A 25,224-nucleotide genomic window follows, 5' to 3' on the forward strand; every position below is an offset into this window, starting at 1 on the left:
GCCGAGGGGTTAGGCCGATGCTGGGGCCAGTGAGGCCAGGATCGGAGCCTGCCGTGCGGCAAGGCTGGTGCTGGGGCCTCCGAGGCCTGGATAGGAGCCTGCCGAGGGATTAGGCCAGTGCCAGGGCCAGCGGCCAACATCAGAGCCTTTCGTGAGGCAAGGCCGCTACTGAGGCCTCCGAGGCCAGGATCTGAGCCTGCTGAGGGGTTAGGCCGGTGCCAGGGCCAGCATGGCTGGGATCGGAGCTCACAGTGAGGCAAGGCCGGTGCTGGGCCTCCAAGGCTGGGATCGGAGCCTGCCGAGGGGTTAGGCCAATGCCGGGGCCAACGTCCGGCATCGGAGTCTGACAGGAGGCAAGGCCACTACTGAGGCCTCTGAGGCTGGGACAAGAGCCTGCCGAGGGGTTAGGCTGGTGCTGGGGCCAGCGAGGCCGGGATCGGAGCCTGCCGTGAGGCTAGGCCGGTGCTGGGGCCTTCGAGGCCGGGATCGTAGCCTGCTGAGGGGTTAGGCCGGTGCCGGGGCCAGTGGCCGGCATCGGAGCCTGCCGTGAGGCAAGGCCGCTACTGGGGCCTCCAAGGCCTGGATCGGAGCCAGCTGAGGGTTTAGGCCGGTGTCGGGAGACCAGAATCGGGGCCTCCCATGAGGCAAGGCCGCTGCTTGAGCCAGCAAAGTCTGGATCAGTCCACCGGTAGCCAGGCCACTACTGGGGCCGTCAAGAGTGGGATCGGTACTTGGAATGCAACATGCACAGAGAAATATCGCAGAAAATAAAAATCAGATGCTTTCCCTAATCAGCAAAAAACTAGGAGGAAAGGGGCAACAGGAAGAGGTTGAGCCATAGAAAGGACCCTATAGTGAAGCAACTAAGGTGACCAATCAGAGGGTATGGGATGGGGGAGGATGGAGCCTCTTTAAAACCGCAAGAGGTACATAAACAAATGTATCAAAGTTAATCACCAAACAAGCATGGGATCCAGGGAGGGGGAGGGAATGGGATGGGGGCTGGATGAGGGCTAATTAGATGATGTGTGCTTGTATGTCCTCTCAAGTCTTGTACTCCAATGTGATATATGATTACAATGCACCAATTTAAAAAAAAGCAATTTGTTTCACACACACAAAACAAAAACAAAAATAAAGTTAAAAAAAAAAGGTTGGAGGTATAGCTCAGAGATCGAATGCTCCTAGGTTCAATGACCAGTACTGCAAAAAAAAAAAAAAAAAAAAACTTTATATTTGTATTTCCCCTTTATTCTGTAAGACTGGAGGATTCAAATTGTGTCTTATTCATCTTTAGATCCCCCCAACTTATTTTTTGTGTGTGGTACTGGGGATTGAACCCAGGGGCATTCTAACTCTAAGCTACACCCCAAGCCCTATTTTATTTTTTATTTGGAAATAGCGTCTTGCTAAGTTGAGGTGAGCCTCACTGAGTTGCTAAGGCTGGCTTTGAATCTATGACCCTCCTGTCTCAGCCTCCCAAGTACTGGGATTACAGGTGTGTGCCACCACACCAAGCTCAGGCTCATCTTTAGATTTTAACTGCTTAACATATATATATGTTCACTGGTAACAGGTATTGAATCTAGGAGTGTTCTACCTCTAACCTACACTCCAGCCTCGCTTTATTTTTTCTTTTGAAACAGGATCTCACTAAGTCACTGGGGGCCTCACTAAGTTTCTGAGGCTGGCCTCAAACCTGGTATCATCTGTGTCAGTCTCCCAAGTATTGAAATTATAGGCATTTGCTACCATGCCCAGCGTGCCTAACTGAATATTTAGAAATAATCAGGGTTGCCGGGTGTGGTGGTGCATGCTTGCAATCCCAGCATTCAGGAGGCTGAGACTGGAGGATTGCGGTTCCCTGACAGCCTCCGCTACTTAGTGAGGCCCTCTGCAACTCAGTGAGACCCTGTTTCAAAATAAAAAGAATAAAAAATAAGGCAGGGGGTGTATCTCAGAGGTCAAATGCTCCTGGGTTCCATCCCCAGACCCGCAAAATAAATAAATAAACAAACAAATAAACAAATAGCCAGGCGTGGTGGTACACGCTTGTAATCCCTGCGCTTGGGAGGCAGAGACAGGAGGATCGCGCTGGTTCGGAGCCAGCCTCACTGGCTTAAGAGACCCTGTTTCCAAATAAAAAAAATAGGTCTGGGAGTGTAGCCCGGAGGTAGAAGGTCTTCCAGGAACCCCAGTACCACACACACACATACACACACACAAAAAATCAGTGCTTAATAATCCTTTCTTCTTTTCTTCCCCTTCTCTTCTTCCTCTTCCTCATCTTCTTCCTCTCTTCCTCCTTCTTTTCTCTCTCCCTCCTTCTGCCCCCTCTATCTTTTTGTGGTGGTGGTGACTGAACACAGGGCCTTGTGCATGCTAGACAAGTACCCTACCACTGAGCTACATCCCCAGCACAACTACTTCGTAAAGTTAATTAAATTAGAGGCTTATACATTAACCCATCTGAAGTTGATGGGATTACCTTTTCAAAAATAATATTTATTCTATTTCCTCCTTCCTTCTTTGGGATAGACATCTATAAACCCAAGCCAATTTTTCTTGTATGATTGGCTACAGTGTCAACTGAAATATGTGTAAGAATTAAGTCTTGTCTGAGTCATCTTCTCTAAGCACTTTCACATATTTTCTCTCCACTTATCTCAGAGAGACCTATATCCCAAACATGTAATTGTTTCCTTTGTCACTCACCTCCTGTAAGAACTTGTCTGCACAGAGATCAACGATCAACACCTTGGGAAAGAAAGAAGCCAGGCAAGTTTAACCGGAGATATTCACAGATAATACATTATGTTTTGCTAGATTAGGATGGTATTTTGATTCTTTCAGGCAATGAGAATGGTTTCAAACAAAATTAACTCAAAGTTGTAGTCTATTTAAAAATTAACAACGAAAACAAGTAAATTGCAAAAAATAACAATGGTATGCACATCTGTAGATTGAGACTTAAAAGTTTAATGCAGTAGTCTTGTGGAGGACATATTTTCAATAAATGGTCTTGGCACAGGTGGTTATCCATACAAAAATTAAAATGATCCCAAACTATATTATACAAACAAAAAATAAAAATATCAGTTGGATTCGGAACCAAAAGTTAAAGGCAAGATAATAAAGGATATGAGGATATCTTCATTCAGTTAATAAAAAAACTTAAGGAGCGCATAAAAAACACCAGCCACAAAGGAAAAGATTGACAATTTTAACCACATTTAAATTAAAATCTTCTGTGCATTAAAAAACATCATTTTAGAAAATGAAAAGGCTGAGCCGGGCATGGTGGCGCACGCTTGTAATCCCCGTGCTTGGGAGGGAGAGACAGGAGGATCGCGCAGGTTCAAAGCCAGTCCTGCTGGCTTAAGAGACCCTGTTTCCAAAGTAATAAAAAATAGGTCTGGGAGTGTAGCCCAGAGGTAGAAGGACTTCTAGAAACCCCAGTACCACCAAATAAGAAAAAAAAAAGAAAGAAAAAAGAAAACGAAAAGGCTGGCTTCCAGAGGCTGTTTTCCAGAATATAAAATGATGTTTTATGTCGGGCATGGTGGTGCATGCCTATAATCCCAGTACTTGGGAGGCTGAGACAGAAAAGCCACAGGTTTGAAGCCAGCCTCAGCAACTTAGTGAGACCTTGTTTCCAAATAAAAATAAAATAAGGCAGCCAGGCGTGGTGGCACATGCTTGTAATCCCCGTGCTTGGGAGTCTGAGACAGGAGGATTACACAGGTTCAAAGCCAGCCTCAGCTTGCTTGAGATACCCTGTTTCCAAATAAAATATAAAATAGGTCTGAGAGTATAGCCCAGAGGTAGAAGGACCCTTGGTTCCATCCCCAGTACCACCAAAAAAATAAAATAAAATAAAATAAAGCTGGGGTGTCAAAGGTATTATGTCCCTGAAATCCCCAGCACCAAACACACACACACACACACACACACACACACACACACACACACACACACAAGAAAAAAAGCTTCCTTTCAGAATAATTCAAGAATGAACCCACTCTTCACTACTGTAGTAGATAAGAAAACTCTGGATTCATGAGTACTATAAAATTTTTCATTCTTTTTTTTCCCGTGTGTGTGTGTGGTGCCGGAGATTGAACCCAGAGGCATTCTACTTCTGAGTTACACCCCCAGCCTGATTTTTTATTCTTTATTTTGAAACAAGGTCTCACTAAGTTGCAGAGGGTCTCACTAAGTAGTTGAGGTTGGCTGTGAACTTGGATCCTCCTTTCTCAGCCTCTCAAGAACTGGGATTACAAATGTGTGCCACCATGCCTGGCTAGAATTTTTCATTCTGATAAAAAATATAAATATGACAGTATATTAATTAATAACTCTACCCCCTTAAAGATCACTTAGTTTCACTAGTCAGTGCTCTAATATTTTCCACAGGTACTCTTGTGTCCTCTTACCTCTTCAATGGGTAGGTCCTGGAGCTGCGGTAAGCAGCAAGACAGGATTCCAATGAGGAATGGTGTAGGTGAGCACACGATGTCAATCATAGATGCTGGGAGGACGGGGATGTAGGTGTGCTGCCAAGTGAATGGGTAGAGGGTAGCTACCACAGCATGGCCACATTTAGACAGGGTGCTGGCCAAAGATAAGACACAGAGCAACATGTGGGAGGCACTTGAGACAGTATGTTACAGAATTGCAAATTGAGGTTGATCAGTGCTCATAGATTAACAACTTAATATTTTATTAAAAATTTTAACTTAACTTACTGAAAATAATCTCAACCCAGCTCTTCCCTCCAATTTATCAAGCTAAAAATTAGTGTGCATGTAGAAAAGCAATACCTTTTTTTTTTTTTTTTTGTGGTACTGAGGATGGAACCCAAGGGCCTTCTACCTCCAGGTTACACTCCCAGACCTATTTTATATTTTATTTGGAAACAGGGTCTCTTAAGCCAGATGAGGCTGGCTTCGAACCTGCGCAATCCTCCTGTCTCAGCAATATTTTTTTTTAAAGAGTTAGGGTCTTGCTATGTTGCCCAGGCTGGACTTGGACTCTTGGGCTCAAGCAATCTTCCTGTCTTACTCTCTTAAGTAACTGATTATAGGCACAAACCACTACACCAGGCTAGTAATATTACTTTTAACAAAAGTTCAAGCAAAAATGCATTTAGAATATTAATTTCCTGAAGAATGTCATTGTTATAGCTTAATGCAAATAGCTATCCAGTTACCATTTGGAATTATTCATGTAACTAGAGCATTAGGTAATTGAGAGACTTGATTCTAGATTTAAAAAAAATATATCTAAATTTTTTTTGTGTGTGGCACTGGGGTTTGAACTCAGGGGCATTCCACCTCTGAGCTATAACCCCAGCCCTAATTTTTATCCTTTATTTTGAAACAGGGTCTCACTAAGTTGCGGAGGGCATCACTAAGTAGCTGAGGCTAGCTGCAAATCTGCGATTCTCCTGTCTCGGCCTCCTAAGTACTAGGATTACAAGCATCCACCACCATGCCCGGCTAAAAAATATGTATCTAAATTTTAAAATAATAAGAACAAGTATGAAGTAACATATTTCACTTATTTATTACCTTAGGCTGTTGGCAACAAAGATTACTCTCCGCTCCAAAAGGAGAGAGGCACAGACCCGGAGGAGATGACACACGCTCAGGCACTTAAAAAGGCACTCAAAATCCACATGCTCCAATCGTGAATCTAGTGGTCGGCAGAGCTCAACTGACTAAAATGCAAGAATTTGAATCAGAGAGCTGATATTGGAAAATAAGTCCTAATGACAGCATTAATGGACCTTATCATTCTTTTACTAGTTAAGTTCCAGAAAGTGGGTCTGCTTCAAAGAGTTTGTGAAGCTGCCTATGGTAATCCCCAGACCCCATAGTTTAATTGGATGTTATTATTCCATTCATTCCTCAGTACTGCCAAAAACTTTTATTTTATCTGACAACATATATAATAATCATTTATCACATTGAGATTCTCACTATAAAGGGCTCCTATGTATGTATGGCAGGGTATCTTTGGGTCTAGGGTCAAGGTTCAGCTGTCTCACAGATCAACTGGATTTTTTTTTTTTCAGTATTGGGAATAGAACTGAGGGGCATTCTACCTCTGAGCGATACCCCCAGCCCTATTTTTTATTCTTTATTTTGAAACAGGGTCTCAATGAGTTGCAAAGGGCCTCACTCAGTAGTAGCTGAGGCTGTCTGAGAACCACGATCCTCCTGTCTCAGCCTCCCAAATGCTGGGATTACAAGCATGTTCTACCATGCCTGGCATGGATGTTGGTTTTTTTTAGTGCTTCATGAGAGTAAATTTATTATTCAGTTTATGAAAAGGGGAAACTGTGCCCTTAGGCTCCTGGAAACTCAGCCCATGGTACAGGGCCCAAATTGTGGTAGCTTAACAAATTTTTTCCAAATGAGTTAACTTACCCCATCTCCAGCCCCAGGGAGGTAGCTCTTGACTGTGATAGTGCGCCCAGGAGCTGGAAAAGGAGCTTCCATGACACTGCGCATGAACGGATAAACCAGTGCTGGAGACATCTCTCTTCTCTTCTCTACTTCATCCAGAATCTACACACACACACACAAGGTTATTTTATAATTGACTCAGTTCAGAACATAAAAAGTCCTATGATAGGGACTGCCAAATTTGGTGTGCCCACTTGAATTTACAATAAATACACTTCTGGAACCAATAAAAATTCATTAAAGCATCATATCTTTGGGATATCTTTACAACATTAAGAAAAGTAACATACATTAACTTATTTTTAGAAGGACTCTTCATTTCATTAAGGAAGGGAGAAGCCCAGCATGGTGGCATACGTTTATAATCCTAGTACTTGGCAGGCTGAGACAGGAGGATCACAGGTTTGAGGACAATCTCAGCAAATAGTGAGACTCTCATCAATTTATCAAGACCCTGTTAAAAAAAAATTAAAGGTGGGTGTGGTATTGTACGCTTGTAATCCCAGTGCTTTGAGGCTGAGTCAGTAGGATCCCAAGTTTGCTTCCAGCTTCAGCTTACTTAATGAGGCTCTAAGCAAATTAATGAGACCCTATTTCAAAATTAAGAATAAAAAGTAGGAGCTGGGAGTGGTGGCACATGTTTGTAATCCTAGTACTTGGGAGGATAAGACAATAGGTTCACAGGTTCATGGCCAGCTAGAACTACTTTAGTGAGGTCCTTTGCAACTTAATGAGACTCTGTTTCAAAGTAAAGAATAAAAAATAGGGCTGAGGGTGTAGCTTGAAGGTAGAATGTCCCTGGGTTTAATCCCTCCAACAACAACAACAAAAAAAATAGGGCTGGAAGTGTAGCTTGAAAGTAGAATGCCCTGGATTCAAGTCCTAGAATTGTGATCAAATAAAATAAAATAAAATAAAATATAAAAATTAAGTGGGGCGTGATGACACACACTTGTAGTCCCAGCATTTGGGAGGCTGAGACAGGAGGATCATGGTTCACGGACAGCTTCAGCTACTTAATGAGGCTCTTTGCAACTCAGTGAGACCCTGTTTCAAAATAAGAAATAAAAAATACGGCTGGGGGTATAGCTCAGAGGTAGAATGCCCCTGGGTTCCATCCCCAGTAATGCAAAATAAATAAATAAACAAATAAATAAATAGGGAGGAAGGTGACAATGACAGTGATATTCTGCAATTTGGGGTCTAGGAAAAACATGAGGCAAGTTTTTTTTGGTACTGGAGATTGAACCTAGGGGTATTTCTACCTCTTATCTATATCCCTATCCCTTCTTCATTTTATTTTGAAACAGAGTCTGGTTAAGTTTCTGAGACTCTTGCTAAATTGCTCAGGCAGGCTTTGAAACTGCAATCCTTCTTTCTCTGCCTCCCAACTGGGATTACATATGTGCCCAATTGTGAGACTCTGTTTCAAAATAAAAAATAAAATAGGGCTGGGGGCATAACTCAGGGGTAGGATGCCCTGGGTTCAATTCCTAGCATCAACAAACAAACAAACAAACAAACAACAAAACAAAAACTTGGGAGTTTTAGCAAACCAAAATGAGAATAATATAGCAATGGCAGCTGGATTAGAGATCTAAATTTAAACCTTCAAGTCTGTTCTTGCTTTTTTTTCAGTACAGGGGATTGAATCCAGGAGAGCTCTACCTCTGGGCTATACTACCAGTCCAATTTTATTTTAAATTTTTTCAAAGTTTGTAATGGTCTCACTAAATTGCTGAGGCTGGACTTGAACCTGCATTCCTTCCATCAGCCTCCCAATTACTCAGATTATAGGTGTACACTACCATACTTGTTTCGAGTCTGTTATTTTTTATTCTTTATTTTGAAATAGGGTCTAAGTGTCTAAGTTGCTTAGGGACTCACTAAATAGCTGAGGCTGTCTGAGAACTGTGATCCTCCGGTCTCAGCCTCCCAAATGCTGGGATTACAAGTGTGCGCCACCATGCCCGGCTTAACCTTTCTAGAGTAATATGTTAGCTGCGTGTGGCGCTACACACTTATAATCCAAGTACTTGGGAGGCTGAGACAGGAAGATCACAGGTTCGAGGCCAGCCTCAGCAATTTATTTATTTATTTATTTATTTATTTATTTATTTATTTATTTATTTTTGGTGGTACTGGGGTTCCTGGAAGCCCTTCTACCTCTGGGCTACACTCCCAGGCCTATTGTTACATTTTTATTTGGAAACAGGTTCTCCTAAGCCAGCGCGTGTGGCTGGCTTCGAACCTGCGCGATCCTCCTGTCTCTGCCTCCCAAGCACGGGGATTATAAGCGTGCGCCACCACGCCCGGCCAGCCTCAGCAATTTAGTGAGTGAGGCCCTCTGCAACTTAGTGAGACCCTGTTTCAAAATAAAGAATAAAATAGGGCTGGATAGGGATGGGGGTGTAGCTCAGAGGTAAAATGCCCCAGTACCACACACACACACAAAAGTACTACGTTAAGGTCTATGCTATTTAATATTGCTCAGTGAAGTTATCGGCAACAAAAACTTCCTCAGAGTTCAGAAAGAACGTTATTTTTCAGAGCCCATTCTTTACTCACCTTTGAAAAAAGATTGAAGCATCCTAGGCGACTAACCATGCAGTATACCTCAGGGAGTTGCTTTCCTTTGCCTTCTGGCTAAGAGGAAACAAAACAAAACAAAACAAAAAAATCAAGCAGCACAAATTTTTACTAATTTTGACTACTAATATCTTTTAATATTCTCTCTCTCGCTTTCTCTCCCCTTCACACTACTGGAGGCTTAGCTCAGAGATGCTCCACCACTGGGCTGTATCTCCAGCCCCCCTGCCCCCCTTTTTTTAAATTTTGAGACAGGGCCTCCTGAAGTGGTCAGGGCTGCCCTCTATCTTGCGATCTTTCTGCTATGGCCTCCTGAGTTTCTGGGATTACAGGTGTGCAGTAATGCACTGGCTTTTCTCTCTCTTTTTGACATGAGGTCTCCCTATGTTACCCACACTGGTCTCAAAATCCTGGGTTCACGCAACGCTCTTGCCTCAGTCTGTCAAGTAGTTGGGATTATAGGCACACACCACCATGCCCAGCTTCTTTTTACTATTCTTTAGTACAGCACAGAAACTAAGGCTCTTATCTTCAATGAACATTGCAATATAAAAAAATGCTAAAAACGGTTGTATGATTTATTTTGGGTTTAGTGGAGCACCTGAACAAGAAGAAAGCTCTGAAATGGTTGGCGAGTAACTTGAGCTCCTTTGGTTGGTTCTCTGTATTCTATTTCTTGGATTTACCCACATTGATACTCAGCTACTATGTCAGCAGTTACTTTCTCTATTACAAACAAATAAATTTTAAAAATCCACACTTCTATTCTGGAACATTCCATGCCTAAATTCCACCTTGCTCTTGCTATGTAAAATTAACTCAACTTTTAAAATATATAGATTACTGCATGGCCCTCAAGCTCATCTAGAGGTAGTGTTTCTGAAGTCCCTGGACCAACTTAGCCAAGTAGCACAAGTCTGGTACTTACCAAGAGCTTCTTACAGTAACCAAACCATCGGCTTCCATCTTCACCAGTCAAGACAAAGGAAAATGTTTCACTGTAAAAACAGCCAGTAGTTATTTTGAGATCCCTACAAGGGCTTCTGGCATTCTTCAGGGGACAAACAATGGAAAACTAGGGTTCAAGTCAGGCATGGTGGCACAAGCCTGTAATCTCAGTACTTAGGAGGCTGAGACAGTTTCGGGGACAGGTTTGAAAGATCACAGGTTTGAGGACAGCCTCAGCATGTAGCAAGACTCTAATCAACTTAGCAAGAACCTGTTTCAAAAAACCCCAACAAAACAATAAATAGATCTAGGGGCTTAACTCAGAGGTAGAATTCCCTGGGTTCAATCCTAAATACCTCCAATCAATACAAACAAACAAACTAGGGTCCAACAGCAGTCATTGTGTGATCTAAGAGGAGGCACTACTACAATGTTTATTCTAAGTCACATTCCTCCTCGGTAATGTCCAGACCTTGAGAATATCTTTCCTTTTACTGGAGTGAGTCAGTAGTTATGGGAATAAGCTATTAGTCTGTTGCCTCTCTTACTCTCCCCCAGCCCCTTTGCTGGGCACTGAACTCAGGGCACTCTACAACTAAGCCACCCCAGCCCTGTTTTACCTTTTATTTTGAAAAAGGGTTTCACTAAGTTGCCAAGGCTGGCCTTAACACCACAATTTTCCTTTTATTTTCCCAAACACTGGGATTACAGGCATGTGCTACTGTACCCAGCTATAAAGGAGTGTGTGTGTGTGTGTGTGTGTGTGTGTGTGTGTGTGATTATATATATATATATGTATGTATGTATGTATGTATATGTATATGTGTGTGTGTATGTATATGTATGTATATATACATACATACACACACACACACACACACACACACACACACACACACACATACATACTGGGAATTGAACCCAGGGGAATTCTACCTCTGAGCTATACCCTCAGCCTTATTTAATTTTTATTTTGAAACAGGGAAACAGGGTCTCACTAAGTTGTGGAAGGCCTCACTTAAGTTGCTGAGGCTGTCTTTGAAATTGCGATCCTCCTGGCTCAGTCTCCCAAGTACTGGGATTACAAGCATGCATCACCACACCCAGCTTATAAAGGATATTAATATGCCATTTCTTTCTTGAAAATTCTTCTATTTAATTCTGAGAGGCCATATGAAATGGTGATAGAAACAAAATATGGTGTGTGTGTGTGGGGGGCAACTGGGCACTGAACTCAGGAGCAGTCTACCTCTGACCCTGTTTCTAAAATCCTACCTCCAATCTTGTTTCAAAATAAAGAACAAGAAAGGCTGGGCAAAGTGGGACATGCTTGTAATCCCAGTACATGGGAAGCTGAGACAGGAGGATGACAGGTTTGAAGATAACCTCAGCAACTTAGTGAGGCCCTTGGCAACTAAGTGAGTCCCTGTTTCATAATAAAGAATAAAAAATAGGGTTGGGGGTATAGCTTAGAGGTAGAATGCCCCTGGGTTCAAAATCTAACACTACAAAATAAACAAGAGTAAAATAGGACTCAGGGTGTAACTTAGAGGTAGAATGCCTTTGGGTTCAATCACCATTACCTCCCCCAAAACTAATTATTGAGCCATACATAATAGTGTGCACTGTAGCTACTTCAGAGGCTGAGAAAGGAGGGTCACTTGATCCTAGGAGGGTTTTTGTTTTGTTTTTGTGGCACTAGGTATAGAACCCAGGGCATTCTACCTTCAAATTATACCCCCAGCCCAATATATATGTTGCAGTACTGAGAATTAAACCCAGGGCCATTCTACTTCCAAGCTAAACCTCCACCCAGCCCTATTTTTTATTCTTTATTGTAAAACAAGGTCTCACTAGGTAGCTGAGGCTGGCCACAAACCTGTGATCCTCTTGTCTCAGCCTTCAAAGTACTGAGATTACAAACATGTGCCACCATATCCAGCAATCCTAGGAATTGAAGACCAGCCTAGAAAACAAAGTGAGACCCCATATCAAAAGAAGAGCCAGGCTGGGCGTGGTGGTGCACACTTGTAATCCCAGGACTTGGGAAACTAATACAGCAGGAGCACAGGTTTACGGGTCAGCCTCAGCTACTTAGTGAGGCCCTCTGCAATTTAGTACAATCCTGTTTCAAAATAAAGAAAAAAAATAAGGCTGGGATGTAGCTCAGAGGTACAATGCCCTTTGGTTCAATAAACTGCAAAAAAAAAAAAAAAGAAAAAGAAAAATGAAAGAAAAGAGGAAAAAGAAAAAAGAAAAGAAAAAAGAAAGAAGAAAAGAAAAGAAAAGCTGGGTGAAGTGTGCACATCTGTATTCCCAGTACTTGGGAAGCTGAGACAAGAGGGTCACTAGTTTAAGACCAGCCTCAACAATTTAGTGAGATCCTATTTCAAAATAAAAAGACAAAATAGGGCTGGGGATTGTAGCTTGGAGGTAGAATGCTCCTGGGTTCAACCCTTGGTACCATAAAACAAAACAAAACAATAACAAAAGTAGAAATCCGATGATATATACCATTTACCTTTTGAGTTCTGAAGTTGGCACCCAGTCCTTTGAGTCAGGAAAACAAAATTTGGGGATAACTTTGAGCCTCTCTTCAGTGTCTTTGGATTGCTTATAGCCATGATCATCCTAAAAAAGATGACACAGTAGGTGATATTATTCTTAGGAAATGGGTAACAGAAAAAAAACTCATCCTGGACTCATGAAAAGAGGTGTAGACGTCTCTATAATTTTTATTGCCTAACAAAACAGGAAGGCCAAAACTGAAACTCACAGAGGATGCACAGAGAACAGTTACTTAGAATAAAGAATCCTATTTTTACACAGAAATGATACTGTGGAGACCCTATAATCTAGTATAAGGGAGGTGGTCACAAATAGTTCATCTAGTGGTAAAATTTTAATTCAGAATTCATACACTAGTAGGAACCAAGTACTTTGAGTCACAAGACCAAGATAAATACAAATTCATTCTATAATACTGTTGATAGCAAAAACCTATATACTTCAAGGTATTCTCTGATTGAAATTAAGGATGCCTAGAAAAGGCAGATGAATGTTATTTAGAAAAGATGCTATTTTTAGAATCCATCTCATATGTAATCATTTCCCTTAGCATATAATCTTTGCTACCTAATTACTGGTTTGCAACTTCCTGTAAAACTTGAGCAAGGAAGACTTGTGTAAGTGTGGCATTACACTTTAAAAGACAGTCTAAATTTAGTTACACCATAAGGACACTCAGAGGCTGGGCATGGTGGCGCACGCTTGTAATCCCAGCATTCAGGAGGCTGAGACCTGGAGGATCGCAGTTTGCGGACAGCCTCAGCTATTTAGTGGGGTCCTCTGCAACTCAATGAGACCCAGTTTCAAAATAAAGAATAAAAAATAGGGCAGGGGGTGTATCTCGGAGGTTGAATGCCCCTGGGTTCCATCCCCAGACCCGAAAATAAAATAAAATAAAATAAAATAAAATAAAATAAAATAAAATGTCATCTCAGTTGGGTGGGGTGGTTCATACCTGTAAACTCAGTACCTGGGAGGCTGAGACAGGAGGATTTCAGGTTCAAGGCTAGCCTTAGCAACTTAGTAAGACTCTGTTTAAAAATAAAAAATAAAAGGGGTTGGGAGTGTAGCCCAGAGATAGAACTCCCTTGAGTCCAACCCCCAATACCACAAAAATAAATAAGTGAGACCCAGTTTCAAAATAAAACAATAAAACAGGGCTGGGGATGTAGCTCAGAGATAGAATGCCCCTAAGTTTCATCCCTAGTACCATAAAATAAAAAAAAAGTAAAGCTTTTCCCTTTCTTCTGTGGTCTTTCAATCTGTAATAGGGTTTTGGTTTGTTTATTTGTTTGTTTTTTGGTTTTCTTTGCTACTTAATGTCACTGTCAGTCAGGCTGAGGAACAAGTGGAGATCCTCACAGTTGCACAGCGGCCTGCGCCTGCAATCTGGCACACAAGTGGTCTGTCATCTGCTGGGTTTCTTCTCTGGACAGTGGTAGAATTGAGACTCTGGGTCCTGAATAGTGGTATGAAAATTAAACTCAGTATCTCCCCTTCCCAAAGAGGCTACACAGCACTGTACGACCACAGGGGTTATAGGCCCCACACAAGGATGAGCTTGTACTTAGACTGAGGTGGGTAGAAAGGCTTTCTTCCACCCAGTCAGTCATCCACTGGATGCATGAGCTCTAGCAGCCCAGCGCAGGGAGGGCTGCTCCCATGCTTGCCTGGAAATGCTGCAGGGCAATGCCTGCCTAGGCCCAAATTCCCCAGGGCCTATGCTTAAGCCCCTGCCAGGGACAGAAGGTGGTAGCAGTACTCTCGGGGTGGAAAGAGAGTCAGAAAGGGCCCAGGGAAGCAGAACAAGTAGAGAACCCATTCAAGGAGGGCATCAGGAGGTAAGACCATGGAACTGAAGCTTTAAGATCTTGGCACAAGGTAGGAGTAGTGATGCATGCCTGTAATCCCAACTAATGGGGAGGCTGAGGCAGGAGGATGCAATTTCAAGGCCAGCATAGGCAACTTAGCAATACCCTGTGTCAAAAATAAAATATAAAAATGGGTGGGGATACAGCTTCCTGGTACAATGCCCCTGCCTTCAATCCCCAAAACCAAGATGGGGGAGGGTGAGACTTGGGCAAATAAGCCTACAATTAGCAAACACAAATTCAAAGATAAAATTATAGCTGAGGATGGTGGCACACAAGGATTGCAGGTTTGTGGCCAGCCTCAGCTCCTTAGTGAGGCCCTCTGCAAATTAGTGAGATCCTGAATAAAGATTAAAATCGGGCTGGGGGTGTAGCTCAGAGGTAGAATGCCCCTGGGTTCAATACCCAGCACCACAAGAAAAAAAGAAAAGAAAAAAAAAAAGACAAAATTATGAAGTATCTCAAGATGGTGTCTACACAGCACCAAAGCCCTACAGTAGAGCTCTTCCAAGTGAGGATCTTGTGGGGACACACTGGTCCATGCAGCCCTGCTCTTTACTCAGCTTTAGTCAATTCTTGACCTCAGGAATACAAGCTAAGGCCGGGCGTGGTGGCACACACTTGTAATCCCTGTGCTTGGGAGGCTGAGACAGGAGGATCGCACAGGTTCAAAGCCAGCCTCAGCTACTTAGTGAGGCTCTCATCAATTCATCAATTGAGACCCTGTTTCCAAATAAAATATAAAATAGGTCTTGGAGTGTAGCCCAGAGGTAAAGGCCCCTCGGTTCTACTCCCAGTACCACCACCAAAAAAAAAAAAAAAAGGAATACAAGCTAAGTGTTGGTAGTAGCCTTTCCAGTTTCTCCAGAAACAGTAGAAATACTAACTTGTATGTGTGTTAAATTTGATTTTTTTTTCCTGCTGGGGATTAAACCCAAGGCATCATGCATGAGCCTTTTATATATCCCAAACCATGAAATTTGACTTTTTTTTTTTTTAGGTCATTGAAACTGAACCCAGGGCTTTGTACATGCTAGGCAAGTACTGTACCACTGAGTTATGCCCCAAGCTCTTTTATTTTACTTTGGTATTGGGGGGGGGGTTTGAACCCAGAGAAATCTACCTCTGAGCTATATCTCCAACCCTTTTTATTTTATTTATTTATTTACTTATTTACTTTTGTGGTACTGGGGGGTGGAACTCAGGGGCTTTTCTACCTCCAGGCTATAATCCCAAACCTATTTTATATTTTATTTGGAAACAAGGTCTCACTAAGTCGCTGAGAGCCTCACTAAGTAGCTGAGGCTGGCTTTGAACCTGTGCGATCCTCCTGTCTCAGCCTCCCAAGCGCTGGGATTACAAGCGTGTGCCACCACGCCCGGCCTTATTTTTTGTTTTGAAACAGGGTCTAAGTTGCTGAGGGTCTCATTGAGTTGCTGAGATGGGCCTCGAGACTACCATTTTCCTGTCTCAGCTTCCCACGTACTAGGATTACAGGTGTAGGCCACCATGCCTAGCCTTTTGATCTTATTTTATTTTTGTGGTACTGGGGGTGGAACCCAGGAGCATTCTACCTCCCAGCTATACCCCCAGCCCTATTTTTTATTCTTTATTGAAACAGGGTCTCACTGAGTTGCAAAGGGCCTCACTAAGTAGTAGCTGAGGCTGTCCTTAAACCAAGATCCTCCTGTCTCAGCCTCCCAAATGCTGAAATAATAAGTGTGCATCACCACGCTCAGCTTTGGCCTTTTTGAGACAGGATCTCAGTAAATTTCCCAGGCTGGCCTTGTACTTGGAATCCTCCTGGCTTGCTTCCTGAGTTGCTGGGATTACAGGCATGTACTACCATGTCCAGCTAAAATTTGATTTTTAAACAGTGGCAATAAAAGTCATTAATGTTGAGTCAGGTGTGTGGTATATGCTTGTAATCCCAGGACTTGGGAGGTGGAGACAGGAGGATCGCAGGTTCTAAGCCAATCTCAACAATTTAGCGAGGCCCTTCTTAACTTAGTGAGACCCTGTTTCCAAATAAGAAAAAAAATTGGGCTGGGGGTTTAGCTCAGAGGTAGAATGCCTCTGGGTTCAATCCCCAGTGCCACAAAAAGAAAAAAAAGTTATTATTAATGTTGTTTTTGTAAAACAATATATGATTCAACAAAGAAAGAGAAAAACATATGTTTATGGGATTAATTAGCTCACAGGCTTAATAAGCTCTGTGAGAAAAGGGACTCGGAAAATCTTTTGGTGTACTCCAGCATTTACCTAATACTGGTGAACAGTAGGCACTCTGATATTTCTATGCATGTGTGTGTGTGTGGGAGGGTGATACTGGAGGAATTCTACCACTGAGTTATATTTTCAGCCCTTTTATTTATTTATTTATTTATTTGGTGGTACTGGGGATGGAACCCTTCTACCTCCGGGCTATACTCCCAAACCTATTTTTTATATTTTATTTGGAAACAGGGTCTCTTAAGCCAGGCAGCTGGCTTCGAACCTGTGCGATCCTCCTGTCTCCGCCTCCCAAGCGTGAGGATTACAAGGGTGTGCCACCATGCCTGGCACTTTCAGCCCTTTTAAACTTTTATTTTTTACTTTTTTTGTGTGGAATTGGGGATGGAACCCAGGGGCATTATTCCTCCAAACTATACCCCTAGCCCTATTTTTTATTCTTTATTTTGAAACAGGGTCTCACTGAGTTGCAAAGGGCCTAAGTAGCTGAGGCCGGCCATGAACTGCAGTCCTCCTGTCTCAGTCTCCCAAATGCTCGAATTATAAGCATGCATCACCATGCTCAGTTTGATTTTTTATTTTAATTTTTTTGTGGTACCAGGGATGGAACCCATGGGCATTGTGCCTCTGTGCTATACTCCCAGACCTATTTTTTAGTCTATTTATTTATTTATTTATTTATTTATTTATTTATTTATTTCGGTACTGGGGATTGAACCCAGGGGTAGTCTACCTCCGAGGTACACCCCCAGCCCTATTTTTTTGTTCTTTATTTTGAAACATGGTCTCACTGAGTTGCAGAGAACCTTACTAAGTAGCTGAGGCTGTCCACAAACCGTGATCTTCCTGTCTCAGTCTCCCAAATGCAGGGATTACAAGCGTGTGCCACCACACCTGGCTCTTTTTATTTTTGTAAACAGGGTCTCACTGAGTTGCGAAGGGCCTTTCAGAGTAGCTTAGACTGTCCATGAACCACAATCCTTTGGTCTCTGCCTCCCAAATGCTGAGATTACAAGTGTTTGCCACTACACCTGGCTTAATTTTTTATTTTTGAAACAAGATATTACTAAGCTGAGAAATTTGGCCTCAAACTTGTGATCCTTCTGGTTCAGCCTTCCAATTACTGGGGTTACAATCCAGCTCAGTATTTTAATATTTGATTAGATGAGTGAATAATTTTTTAAAAAGGTGAAAAAAATAAGTGTTAATAATACTAATATCTATCAATTATGAAGTATATATTTTGTTCCAGAAACTGCATTAAGCACTTTACATATATTATCTCATTAAATCCTTACTAATAACAGATAACAAATGTTGTTCTTATTTATAAATATTAGCTCATTTAAAATTGATTAAAGCCGGGCGTGGTGGCGCACGCTTGTAATCCCCGCGCTTGGGAGGCAGAGACAGGAGGATCGCGCAGGTTCGAAGCCAGCCGCGTGCGCTGGCTTAGGAGACCCTGTTTCTAAATAAAAATATAAAAACAGGTCTGGGAGTGTAGTCCAGAGGTAGAAGGGCTTCCAGGAACCCCAGTACCACCAAAAAATAAAAAATAAAAAAAATAAAATTGATTAAAGCTCAAAAGGGTATATACTAATATGATTACCCCATTTTACCAATGAAGAAACTAAGATGTAGAAAGGTTAAATAACTGCTCAACGGCAAAGAGCTATTAGGTAGCAAATGCAGATCGTGTGTGTGTGTGTGTGTGTGTGTGTGTGTGTGTGTGTGTGTGTGCGCGCGCGATTGTGCTTAGAATACTGGTTTAGAGCCAATACTATAAAGCAATACCCTATTCTGCTTCTGATTAGGGACAAAAAATCTCTGGCTTTGTAACTTGCTAAAGATTACTAAGTGGTAAAGCCAAAAATAGGAATAACTAACTTGGAGAATGATATTATTCTCCCCATCCCCCATTCATGTGTGGCTTATGCATGATGTAAGATGTCATCAAAGTCACTTACCAGACCCTAGACAAGAACAGTACCGATAAAAGCTGACTAAGATGACCATAAACCAAAAAAGAAACAAATATCCACAGCACATAGGAACCTTCCCGAATGCCTCTTGGCCTCCTGTCCCTACCTTGCCAGGGAACTGCTGAATGACCTGGGGAGTGTAGCTTACTCCTGGTGGCTTCTTCTGTAGAGACACCACCACAAAAAGTTCAAAGAGCTGTTGCTCCTGCAGTTCAATAAGATCCCGCTCCAAGGTCTGGTAGTGAGGATTCCTCTTGGAAGACTGCTGCAGTTGCGCTAAGCGCTTGTGGCGATCTGCAATGACATCACAGAGCAAAGTCCCCCCAGCTCCAGAGGTTATGACCCACAGAGGACTAACCCTCACATGGTCACTGCCTAGAGAATGTTGACTAACCAGTAGCGCCCAGACACATACCTATTTGGTCTTTCACATTTTCAAGGGACAGAAGAGACCCCCATAAGCGCACAAGGGCCCCATGGCGTTTCTGGCCAGCAGTGGGGCTGGCACTCATGTCCCAACCAATATGCCAGGTACATTCAGCACATTCACAAGGCTATCCCATCTTTCACAGGAGCACTCTAGGACACATGGACAGTGTCTAGAAAAGCACTGGACTGACACAGAGGCTACTGCTGGGAATGCCATGAAGCCATGGGGAGGAAGGACTTGACTAAGGAAGCCCTACAGGGCTTAAAAGTGCAGAAAGAAATGAGTCTGATAAAATTAAAAGTTATTTTCTGCCGGGCGTCGTGGCACACACTTGTAATCCTAGTACTTGGGAGGCTGAGACAGGAGGATGGAAGGTTTGTGGACAGCCTCAGCTGCTTAGTGTGACCCTCTGCAACTTAGTGAGACCCTGTTTCGAAATAAAGAATAAAAAATAGGGCTGGGGGTGTAGCTCGGAGGTCAAAGCCCCTGGGTTCTATCCCCAGTACCACACACAAATAAAAGTTATTTTCTCTTGGCACATATGACCAATGATATATGCTCTTATCAATAAATGGTACTAAATTCAAGGTGGAAAATGAAGTGGAAGGAGGTATCCATTAACAGACCATTCCTCAAAGAAATGAATTATTGAGGCATTCTATTTATTTACTTTTTATGTGTGTGGTGTTGGGGATGAAATCCAGGGGCCTTCTACCTCTGAGCTATACTCCCAGACTTATTTTTATACTTTATTTGAAAACAAGGTCTCACTAAGTTGCTAAGAGTCTCACTAAATAGCTGAGGCTGGCTTCGAACCTGTGCAATCCTCCTGTCTCAGCCTCCCAAATACTGGGATTACAAGCGTCATCATGCCCTGCTTGAGGCATTCTATTTAAAAGGTATATGGCAGCCGGGCATGGCACTCCTGTAATCCCAGTACTTGGGAGGCTGAGGCAGGAAGATTGCAGGTTTAAGGACAGCTTCAGCAAGTAGTGAGACTTTCATTAACCCAGAGAGACCCTGTTTCAAAATTAGAAATAAAATAGGGCTGGGGGTGTAGCATGGAGGTAAAATGCCCCTGGGTTCAATCCTCAGTTATCACAAAAAAGGAAGGGACAGTATATGGCAATACCACCACAAACTGGATAGCATCTGTTCTCTATTCTTATTTATCTTAAAAGTTCTAAACAATCTGGGGTAGTCTCCACTAGGGGAAGCACTGTACTCTCAGAAGAAATAGCCCAAATGTTCCAGAGATTTGTTTATGTGTTATTCTGAGCAACTGACCAAAAGACTAGACTCATCCTTTGTTCTTTTCCTGAGATATGGTGTGTTCTGCCTACAAAAAGAGTTACATCATGGATCAAAATAGTAAGAACACATGAAAAATACAACTAGAAATGGCTTTCTAGAATTATCCAGTATTGCTCTAGGCAAAGCTTCATGGACCCCTAAGGACTGAGTTCAAGTCAAGACAATTTTAGGTCCTGCTTCTCATTAGCAATAGCACTAGTCATCCTTACACATCAAGGCTGAGCCCGATGATACTTTCAAAGTTTCATCTTCAGGGCAGTGGAAGGAGCATAAGACTATTAATCATAAGATTAGAGGATGAGACTTGAAACTGCACTGTACTCAGTGCTAATAATTTTATATCTCTACTCTCCTATGCCTTAGTATGTCAGGCAGTTAAACAGGAAATACAGAACTTGCTGTGACAGTTGATAAGATGAAAATACAGAGCATCGTGAAGCACTTGGATAAACTGAGCCAGCAGTGCATAATCTATGTTAGAATCTGTTCTAACATAAAGTAAACAGCACTATCATTTGGAATATAAGTGTTTGTGAGTAAAAACATAGATGTTTCCTTTCTCAGTGTCAGAGATCTCAAAGTCACTTAATAATTATACTTTAGTTACAACAAAAATCAGCTACTTAGTGCTAAGTATTTGTCTCAGAGGGAGATTCACATATGCTGCCGTGGCTGCCATGAGTCTACTGCGTCTACGTCTGGACACGCAGCCCTGTGCCGCTCCCTTAACAACACTCCATCCTAAGAACCATTCTGGTGTGCCTCACTCCACCGTGGGAGATGCTATGTGGTCAAACATCCGATGGCATACTACTTAGTTCTCCAAATCTCAACAGGTCTGAAAATGAAGAAATGGCCTACACAGTGAAACTCCACATGGGGAAAAACATGCTTAATCATAAAGGGAGGTGGTACTCCACCCAGAACCAGGCTCGTCGCGAGCAAGGGAGTACCACTGACTCACTCACTCTTTGGCAGGTGCTCAGCATCACTTTCATTCCCACTGGTTTCACCTGAAAAGAGAGGAAGAGTTCCATTTGCATTGGCAATGACAGGAAGTACACGAGGGTGAGAACAGTGTAAGCCTTCCCAAACCTGCGGGCTGGGAGTAAGGAACAAGGGCAAGGAGCCTTTCTTCAAACAACTTAGTTTTCATATCAGGACAGGTTTCATTTTTTTTTTTTTTTTTTTTTTGGTGGTACTGGGGGTAGAACCCAGGGGCTTTCTACCTCCGGGCTATGCTCCCAGACCTTTTTAATATTTTATTTGGAAACAGGGTCTCACTAAGTTGCTGAAAGCTTCACTAAGTAGCTGAGGCTGGCTTCGAACCTGTGCAATCCTCCTGTCTCAGCCTCCCAAGCGCGGGGATTACAAGCGTGTACCACCATGCCCGGCAGGACAGGTTTCAAAAAGGAACACAGAAGAGAATGTGGTAGCTCCCCCTTATGTGTAAGAGATACGTTTTGAGCCCTTTGGTGGTTGTCTGAAACTATGGATAGTACTGAGCCCTTTATATGCTATGTTTTTTCCCTTGTACATACATACCTATGAGAATTGTGTGTGTGTGTGTGTGTGTGTGTGTGTGTGTGTGTGTGTTAGTGTTACTGGGGATTAAATCTCTGAGTTATTCTTTATTCTTTTTTATTCTTTAATTTTTTTTATTTTTTATTCTTTAATTTGAAACAGGGTTTCATTAAGTTGTGGAGGACCTCACTAAGTAGCTGAGGCTGGCCATAAACCTGCAATCCTCTTGCCTTAGCCTCCCAAGTGCAAGGATTAAAAGTGTGCACTACCATGCCTGCTAACTCATGAATTTAATAAAATTTTACATTTAATATTTTCAAACCTCAGTTCACCACAGGATGAACTATGGGGCAGAAAGTGACCCACAGATAAGGAGAGCATTCTTTAAAAGGCTCAGACACAACCGCTCTATTACGTCTTCCTCTCCTATTGTTACCTCACTTAGCTCCCCTCTTATCCCTAATTGTAAGCATAACCACCAGAGTGGATTCTACTTCTATATCCAAATCTCTGTCTGTATATTTCCAAATAAAGTATCAAAGGTAGGGCACTAAGGTCATTATATAAATCTGAATACCAGCTGGAATATGAATTTAGAATAATTAGGAAGCCGTGGTAGAGCTATGAGAGACTACATCTATGAAGTCACATTCTACCATTCCTACCTCCCTCTAGCTGTTACTGATCTTTTTTTCCTTTACCCTGAATTCTTACAGTATTCATACTGCTTTAAACTGTTATTTACTTACTATTTATTTATTTATTTATTGTACTGGAGATGGAACCCAGGGACATTCTACCTCAGAGCTACACCCCCAGCCCCATTTCTTATTCTTTATTTTGAAACAGGGTCTCACTGAGTTGCAAAGGGCCTCACTAAGTAGCTGAGGCTGTCCACAAACCTGGATCCTACTGACTCAGCCTCCCAAATGCTGGGATTACAAGCATGTGCCACCATTCCCGGCTTTGTTATTTTATTTTTTCAAAAATTTTTTGATGTGTGTGTGTATGGAGGGTACTGCACATTGAACCCATGGGCAGTCTACCTCTGAGCTACATCCTCAGATTCTTTTTTTTCCCTTTGGTATTGAGGATTGAACCCAGAGGCATTCTACCTGTGAGATATAATCCCAGCCCTATTTTTTTAAATTTCTGAAACAGGGTCTTGCTAGGTTGATGAGAATCTCCCTACATGCTGAGGCTGTCTTTGAACTTGTAATCCTCCCTGTCTCAGCCTCCCAATACTGGGATTACAGGCATTAGCAACTGCACCTGACCAAGGAGTGTTTTATACCATAATTCTGAGAACAGAGACAATTTACTAAAAAAAAAATAAAATAAAATAAGGCTGGGCTGGGATGTAACTCAGTGGTAGAGTACTTGCCTTGTGTACATGAAGCCCTGGGTTCAATCCTCTATATTAAAAAAAAGTTTTTAATGTTCTGTTTTGCTTTGTTTTGAAACAGGGTCTTGCTGAGAGTCTTGCTAAATTCCTGAGGCTGGCCTTGAACCTTCAATCCTGCTGTCTCAGTCTTCTAAGTAGTAGGGTTACAGGCATCTGCCTCCATGACTGGCAACTGTTCTTATTTTCCCAAATTATATTTTATATATCTTAAGGGGGTTATGTTGTTTTCACAAAAGAGTGCTAACTGTTTTGTTTTTGAGTCCTAAGGATTGACCCCAGGATCCTTACCACTGAACTATATCTCTGGCCAGCAAGGGAGTGTTGTTTTGTAGTACTGGGGATGGAACCCAGGGGCATTCTACCTCCAAGCTATACCCTGAGCCCTATTTTTTATTCTTTATTTTATTTTTTGCCTCACTGGGAATGGAACCCATGGGGATTCTACCTCTGAGCTATATCCCTAGCACTATTTTTTATTCTTTATTTTGAAACAGGGTCTCACTGAGTTTGCAAAGGGCCTAAATAGCTGAGGTTGGACACAAACCATTGCTGGGATTACACACGTGTACCACCACACCCAGCCAATGTTTTATACCATAATCCTGAGAACACATAAAAAGGACTGGGATGTAACTCAAGTGGTAGAGTATTTCCCTTGTACATGTGAGGCCCTGAGTTCAATCATTTCTTTCGTGAAAAAAAAAAAGGTATTTTGAATAAATAAATAATGTCTAGATTAAGTCAGAAAAGTTAAAGCAAAGTAATAAAAATGAAAAGAAAGAAAAGCTCTTTAAATGTGTCTGGAACAAAGCCTCTGAGTCATAAATGAAATTATATGTAAGAGTGATTATATAACATAGTAAAATGCCTATCTAGTAAAAACTCATTGCTGGTTGTGGTGGTGGCACACACCTATAATCCCATACTTTGGAGGCTGAGGTAGAAGAATTGCAGGTTTGAGGACAGCCTAAGTAATGTAGCAAGATAATCAGTAACCTAATGAGACCCTGTTTCAAAACAAAAAATAAGAAAAGGGGCCTCATGGGTATAGCTTGGAGGTGAAATGCCCGTGGGTTCAATCCTCAGTACAATACATACACAAACAAATCACTAGTAAACATAAAAGGTAAACAATAAGCCAGACATGGTGGCGCACGCTTGTAATCCCAGCACTTGGGAGGCTGAGACAGGAGGATTGCACAGGTTCAAAGCCAGCCTCAGCTACTTAGTGAGGCTCTCAGCAACTTAGTGAGACCCTGTTTCCAAATAAAATATAAAATAGGTCTGGGAGTATAACCCAGAGGTAGAAAAGCCTCTGGGTTCCACCCACAGTACCACAAAAAAGGTAAACAATAAAAAGAAAAATATTTGTAAATATATTGTACATACAAGGCTCAGTTTCTTATATTCTAACAGCTCTTAAAAATCAAGAAGAGAGCCAGGCGTGGTGGCACACACTTGTAATCCCAGTATTTGGAGGCTGAGTCAGGAGGATCGCAGTTCATGGACAGCTTCAGCTACTTAATGAGGCCTCCACAACTTACTGAGACCCTGTTTCAAAATAAAGAATAAAAATTAGGGCCGGGGGTATAGCTTGGAGGTAGAATGCCCTTGGGTTCCATCCCTAGTACCTCAAAAAAAAAAAAAAATCAAGAAGAAAGTTGGGCATGGTGGCGCACTCTTGTAATCCCAGAAAAGTACAACAATAAAATTTAACCATAATGTTAACAAAAAATAAAACTTTACACAAACAGTACTGATGACAATTAAGGAAAACAGGCATATTCAAGTGCTATTCATAAAAAAATAATGTTACAACCTGTTTGTGGGACAATCTGGCAACAGGTACAAAAATTTAAATACATATGTTATTTGACCAAGTCAGTTC

At 42.1% G+C, this 25,224-nt stretch overlaps 1 protein-coding gene across 3 annotated transcripts in view; it reads right to left on the minus strand.

Annotated features, from left to right (window-relative positions):
- DENND2C (DENN domain containing 2C) overlaps positions 1-25,224 on the minus strand; it is a gene marked incomplete at both ends in the record, with an annotated part of 54,903 nt that overhangs the window by 9,612 nt on the left and 20,067 nt on the right. For 2 of the 3 annotated variants that reach the window (XM_080692470.1, XM_080692471.1), the window contains 9 exons: positions 2,716-2,757; positions 4,437-4,614; positions 5,574-5,722; positions 6,435-6,575; positions 9,042-9,119; positions 9,991-10,060; positions 12,532-12,641; positions 18,770-18,957; positions 21,376-21,420. In XM_080692470.1, the coding sequence (XP_080548596.1) occupies positions 2,716-2,757; positions 4,437-4,614; positions 5,574-5,722; positions 6,435-6,575; positions 9,042-9,119; positions 9,991-10,060; positions 12,532-12,641; positions 18,770-18,957; positions 21,376-21,420 (1,001 nt within the window). Of the gene's footprint in view, positions 1-2,715; positions 2,758-4,436; positions 4,615-5,573; positions 5,723-6,434; positions 6,576-9,041; positions 9,120-9,990; positions 10,061-12,531; positions 12,642-18,769; positions 18,958-21,371; positions 21,421-25,224 lie in introns of those variants that run through there. The other variant, XM_080692472.1, reaches the window with a different exon arrangement.

This window comes from Muscardinus avellanarius (assembly GCF_963383645.1).
Source record: "Muscardinus avellanarius genome assembly, chromosome: 3".
Lineage (NCBI taxonomy): Eukaryota > Metazoa > Chordata > Mammalia > Rodentia > Gliridae > Muscardinus > Muscardinus avellanarius.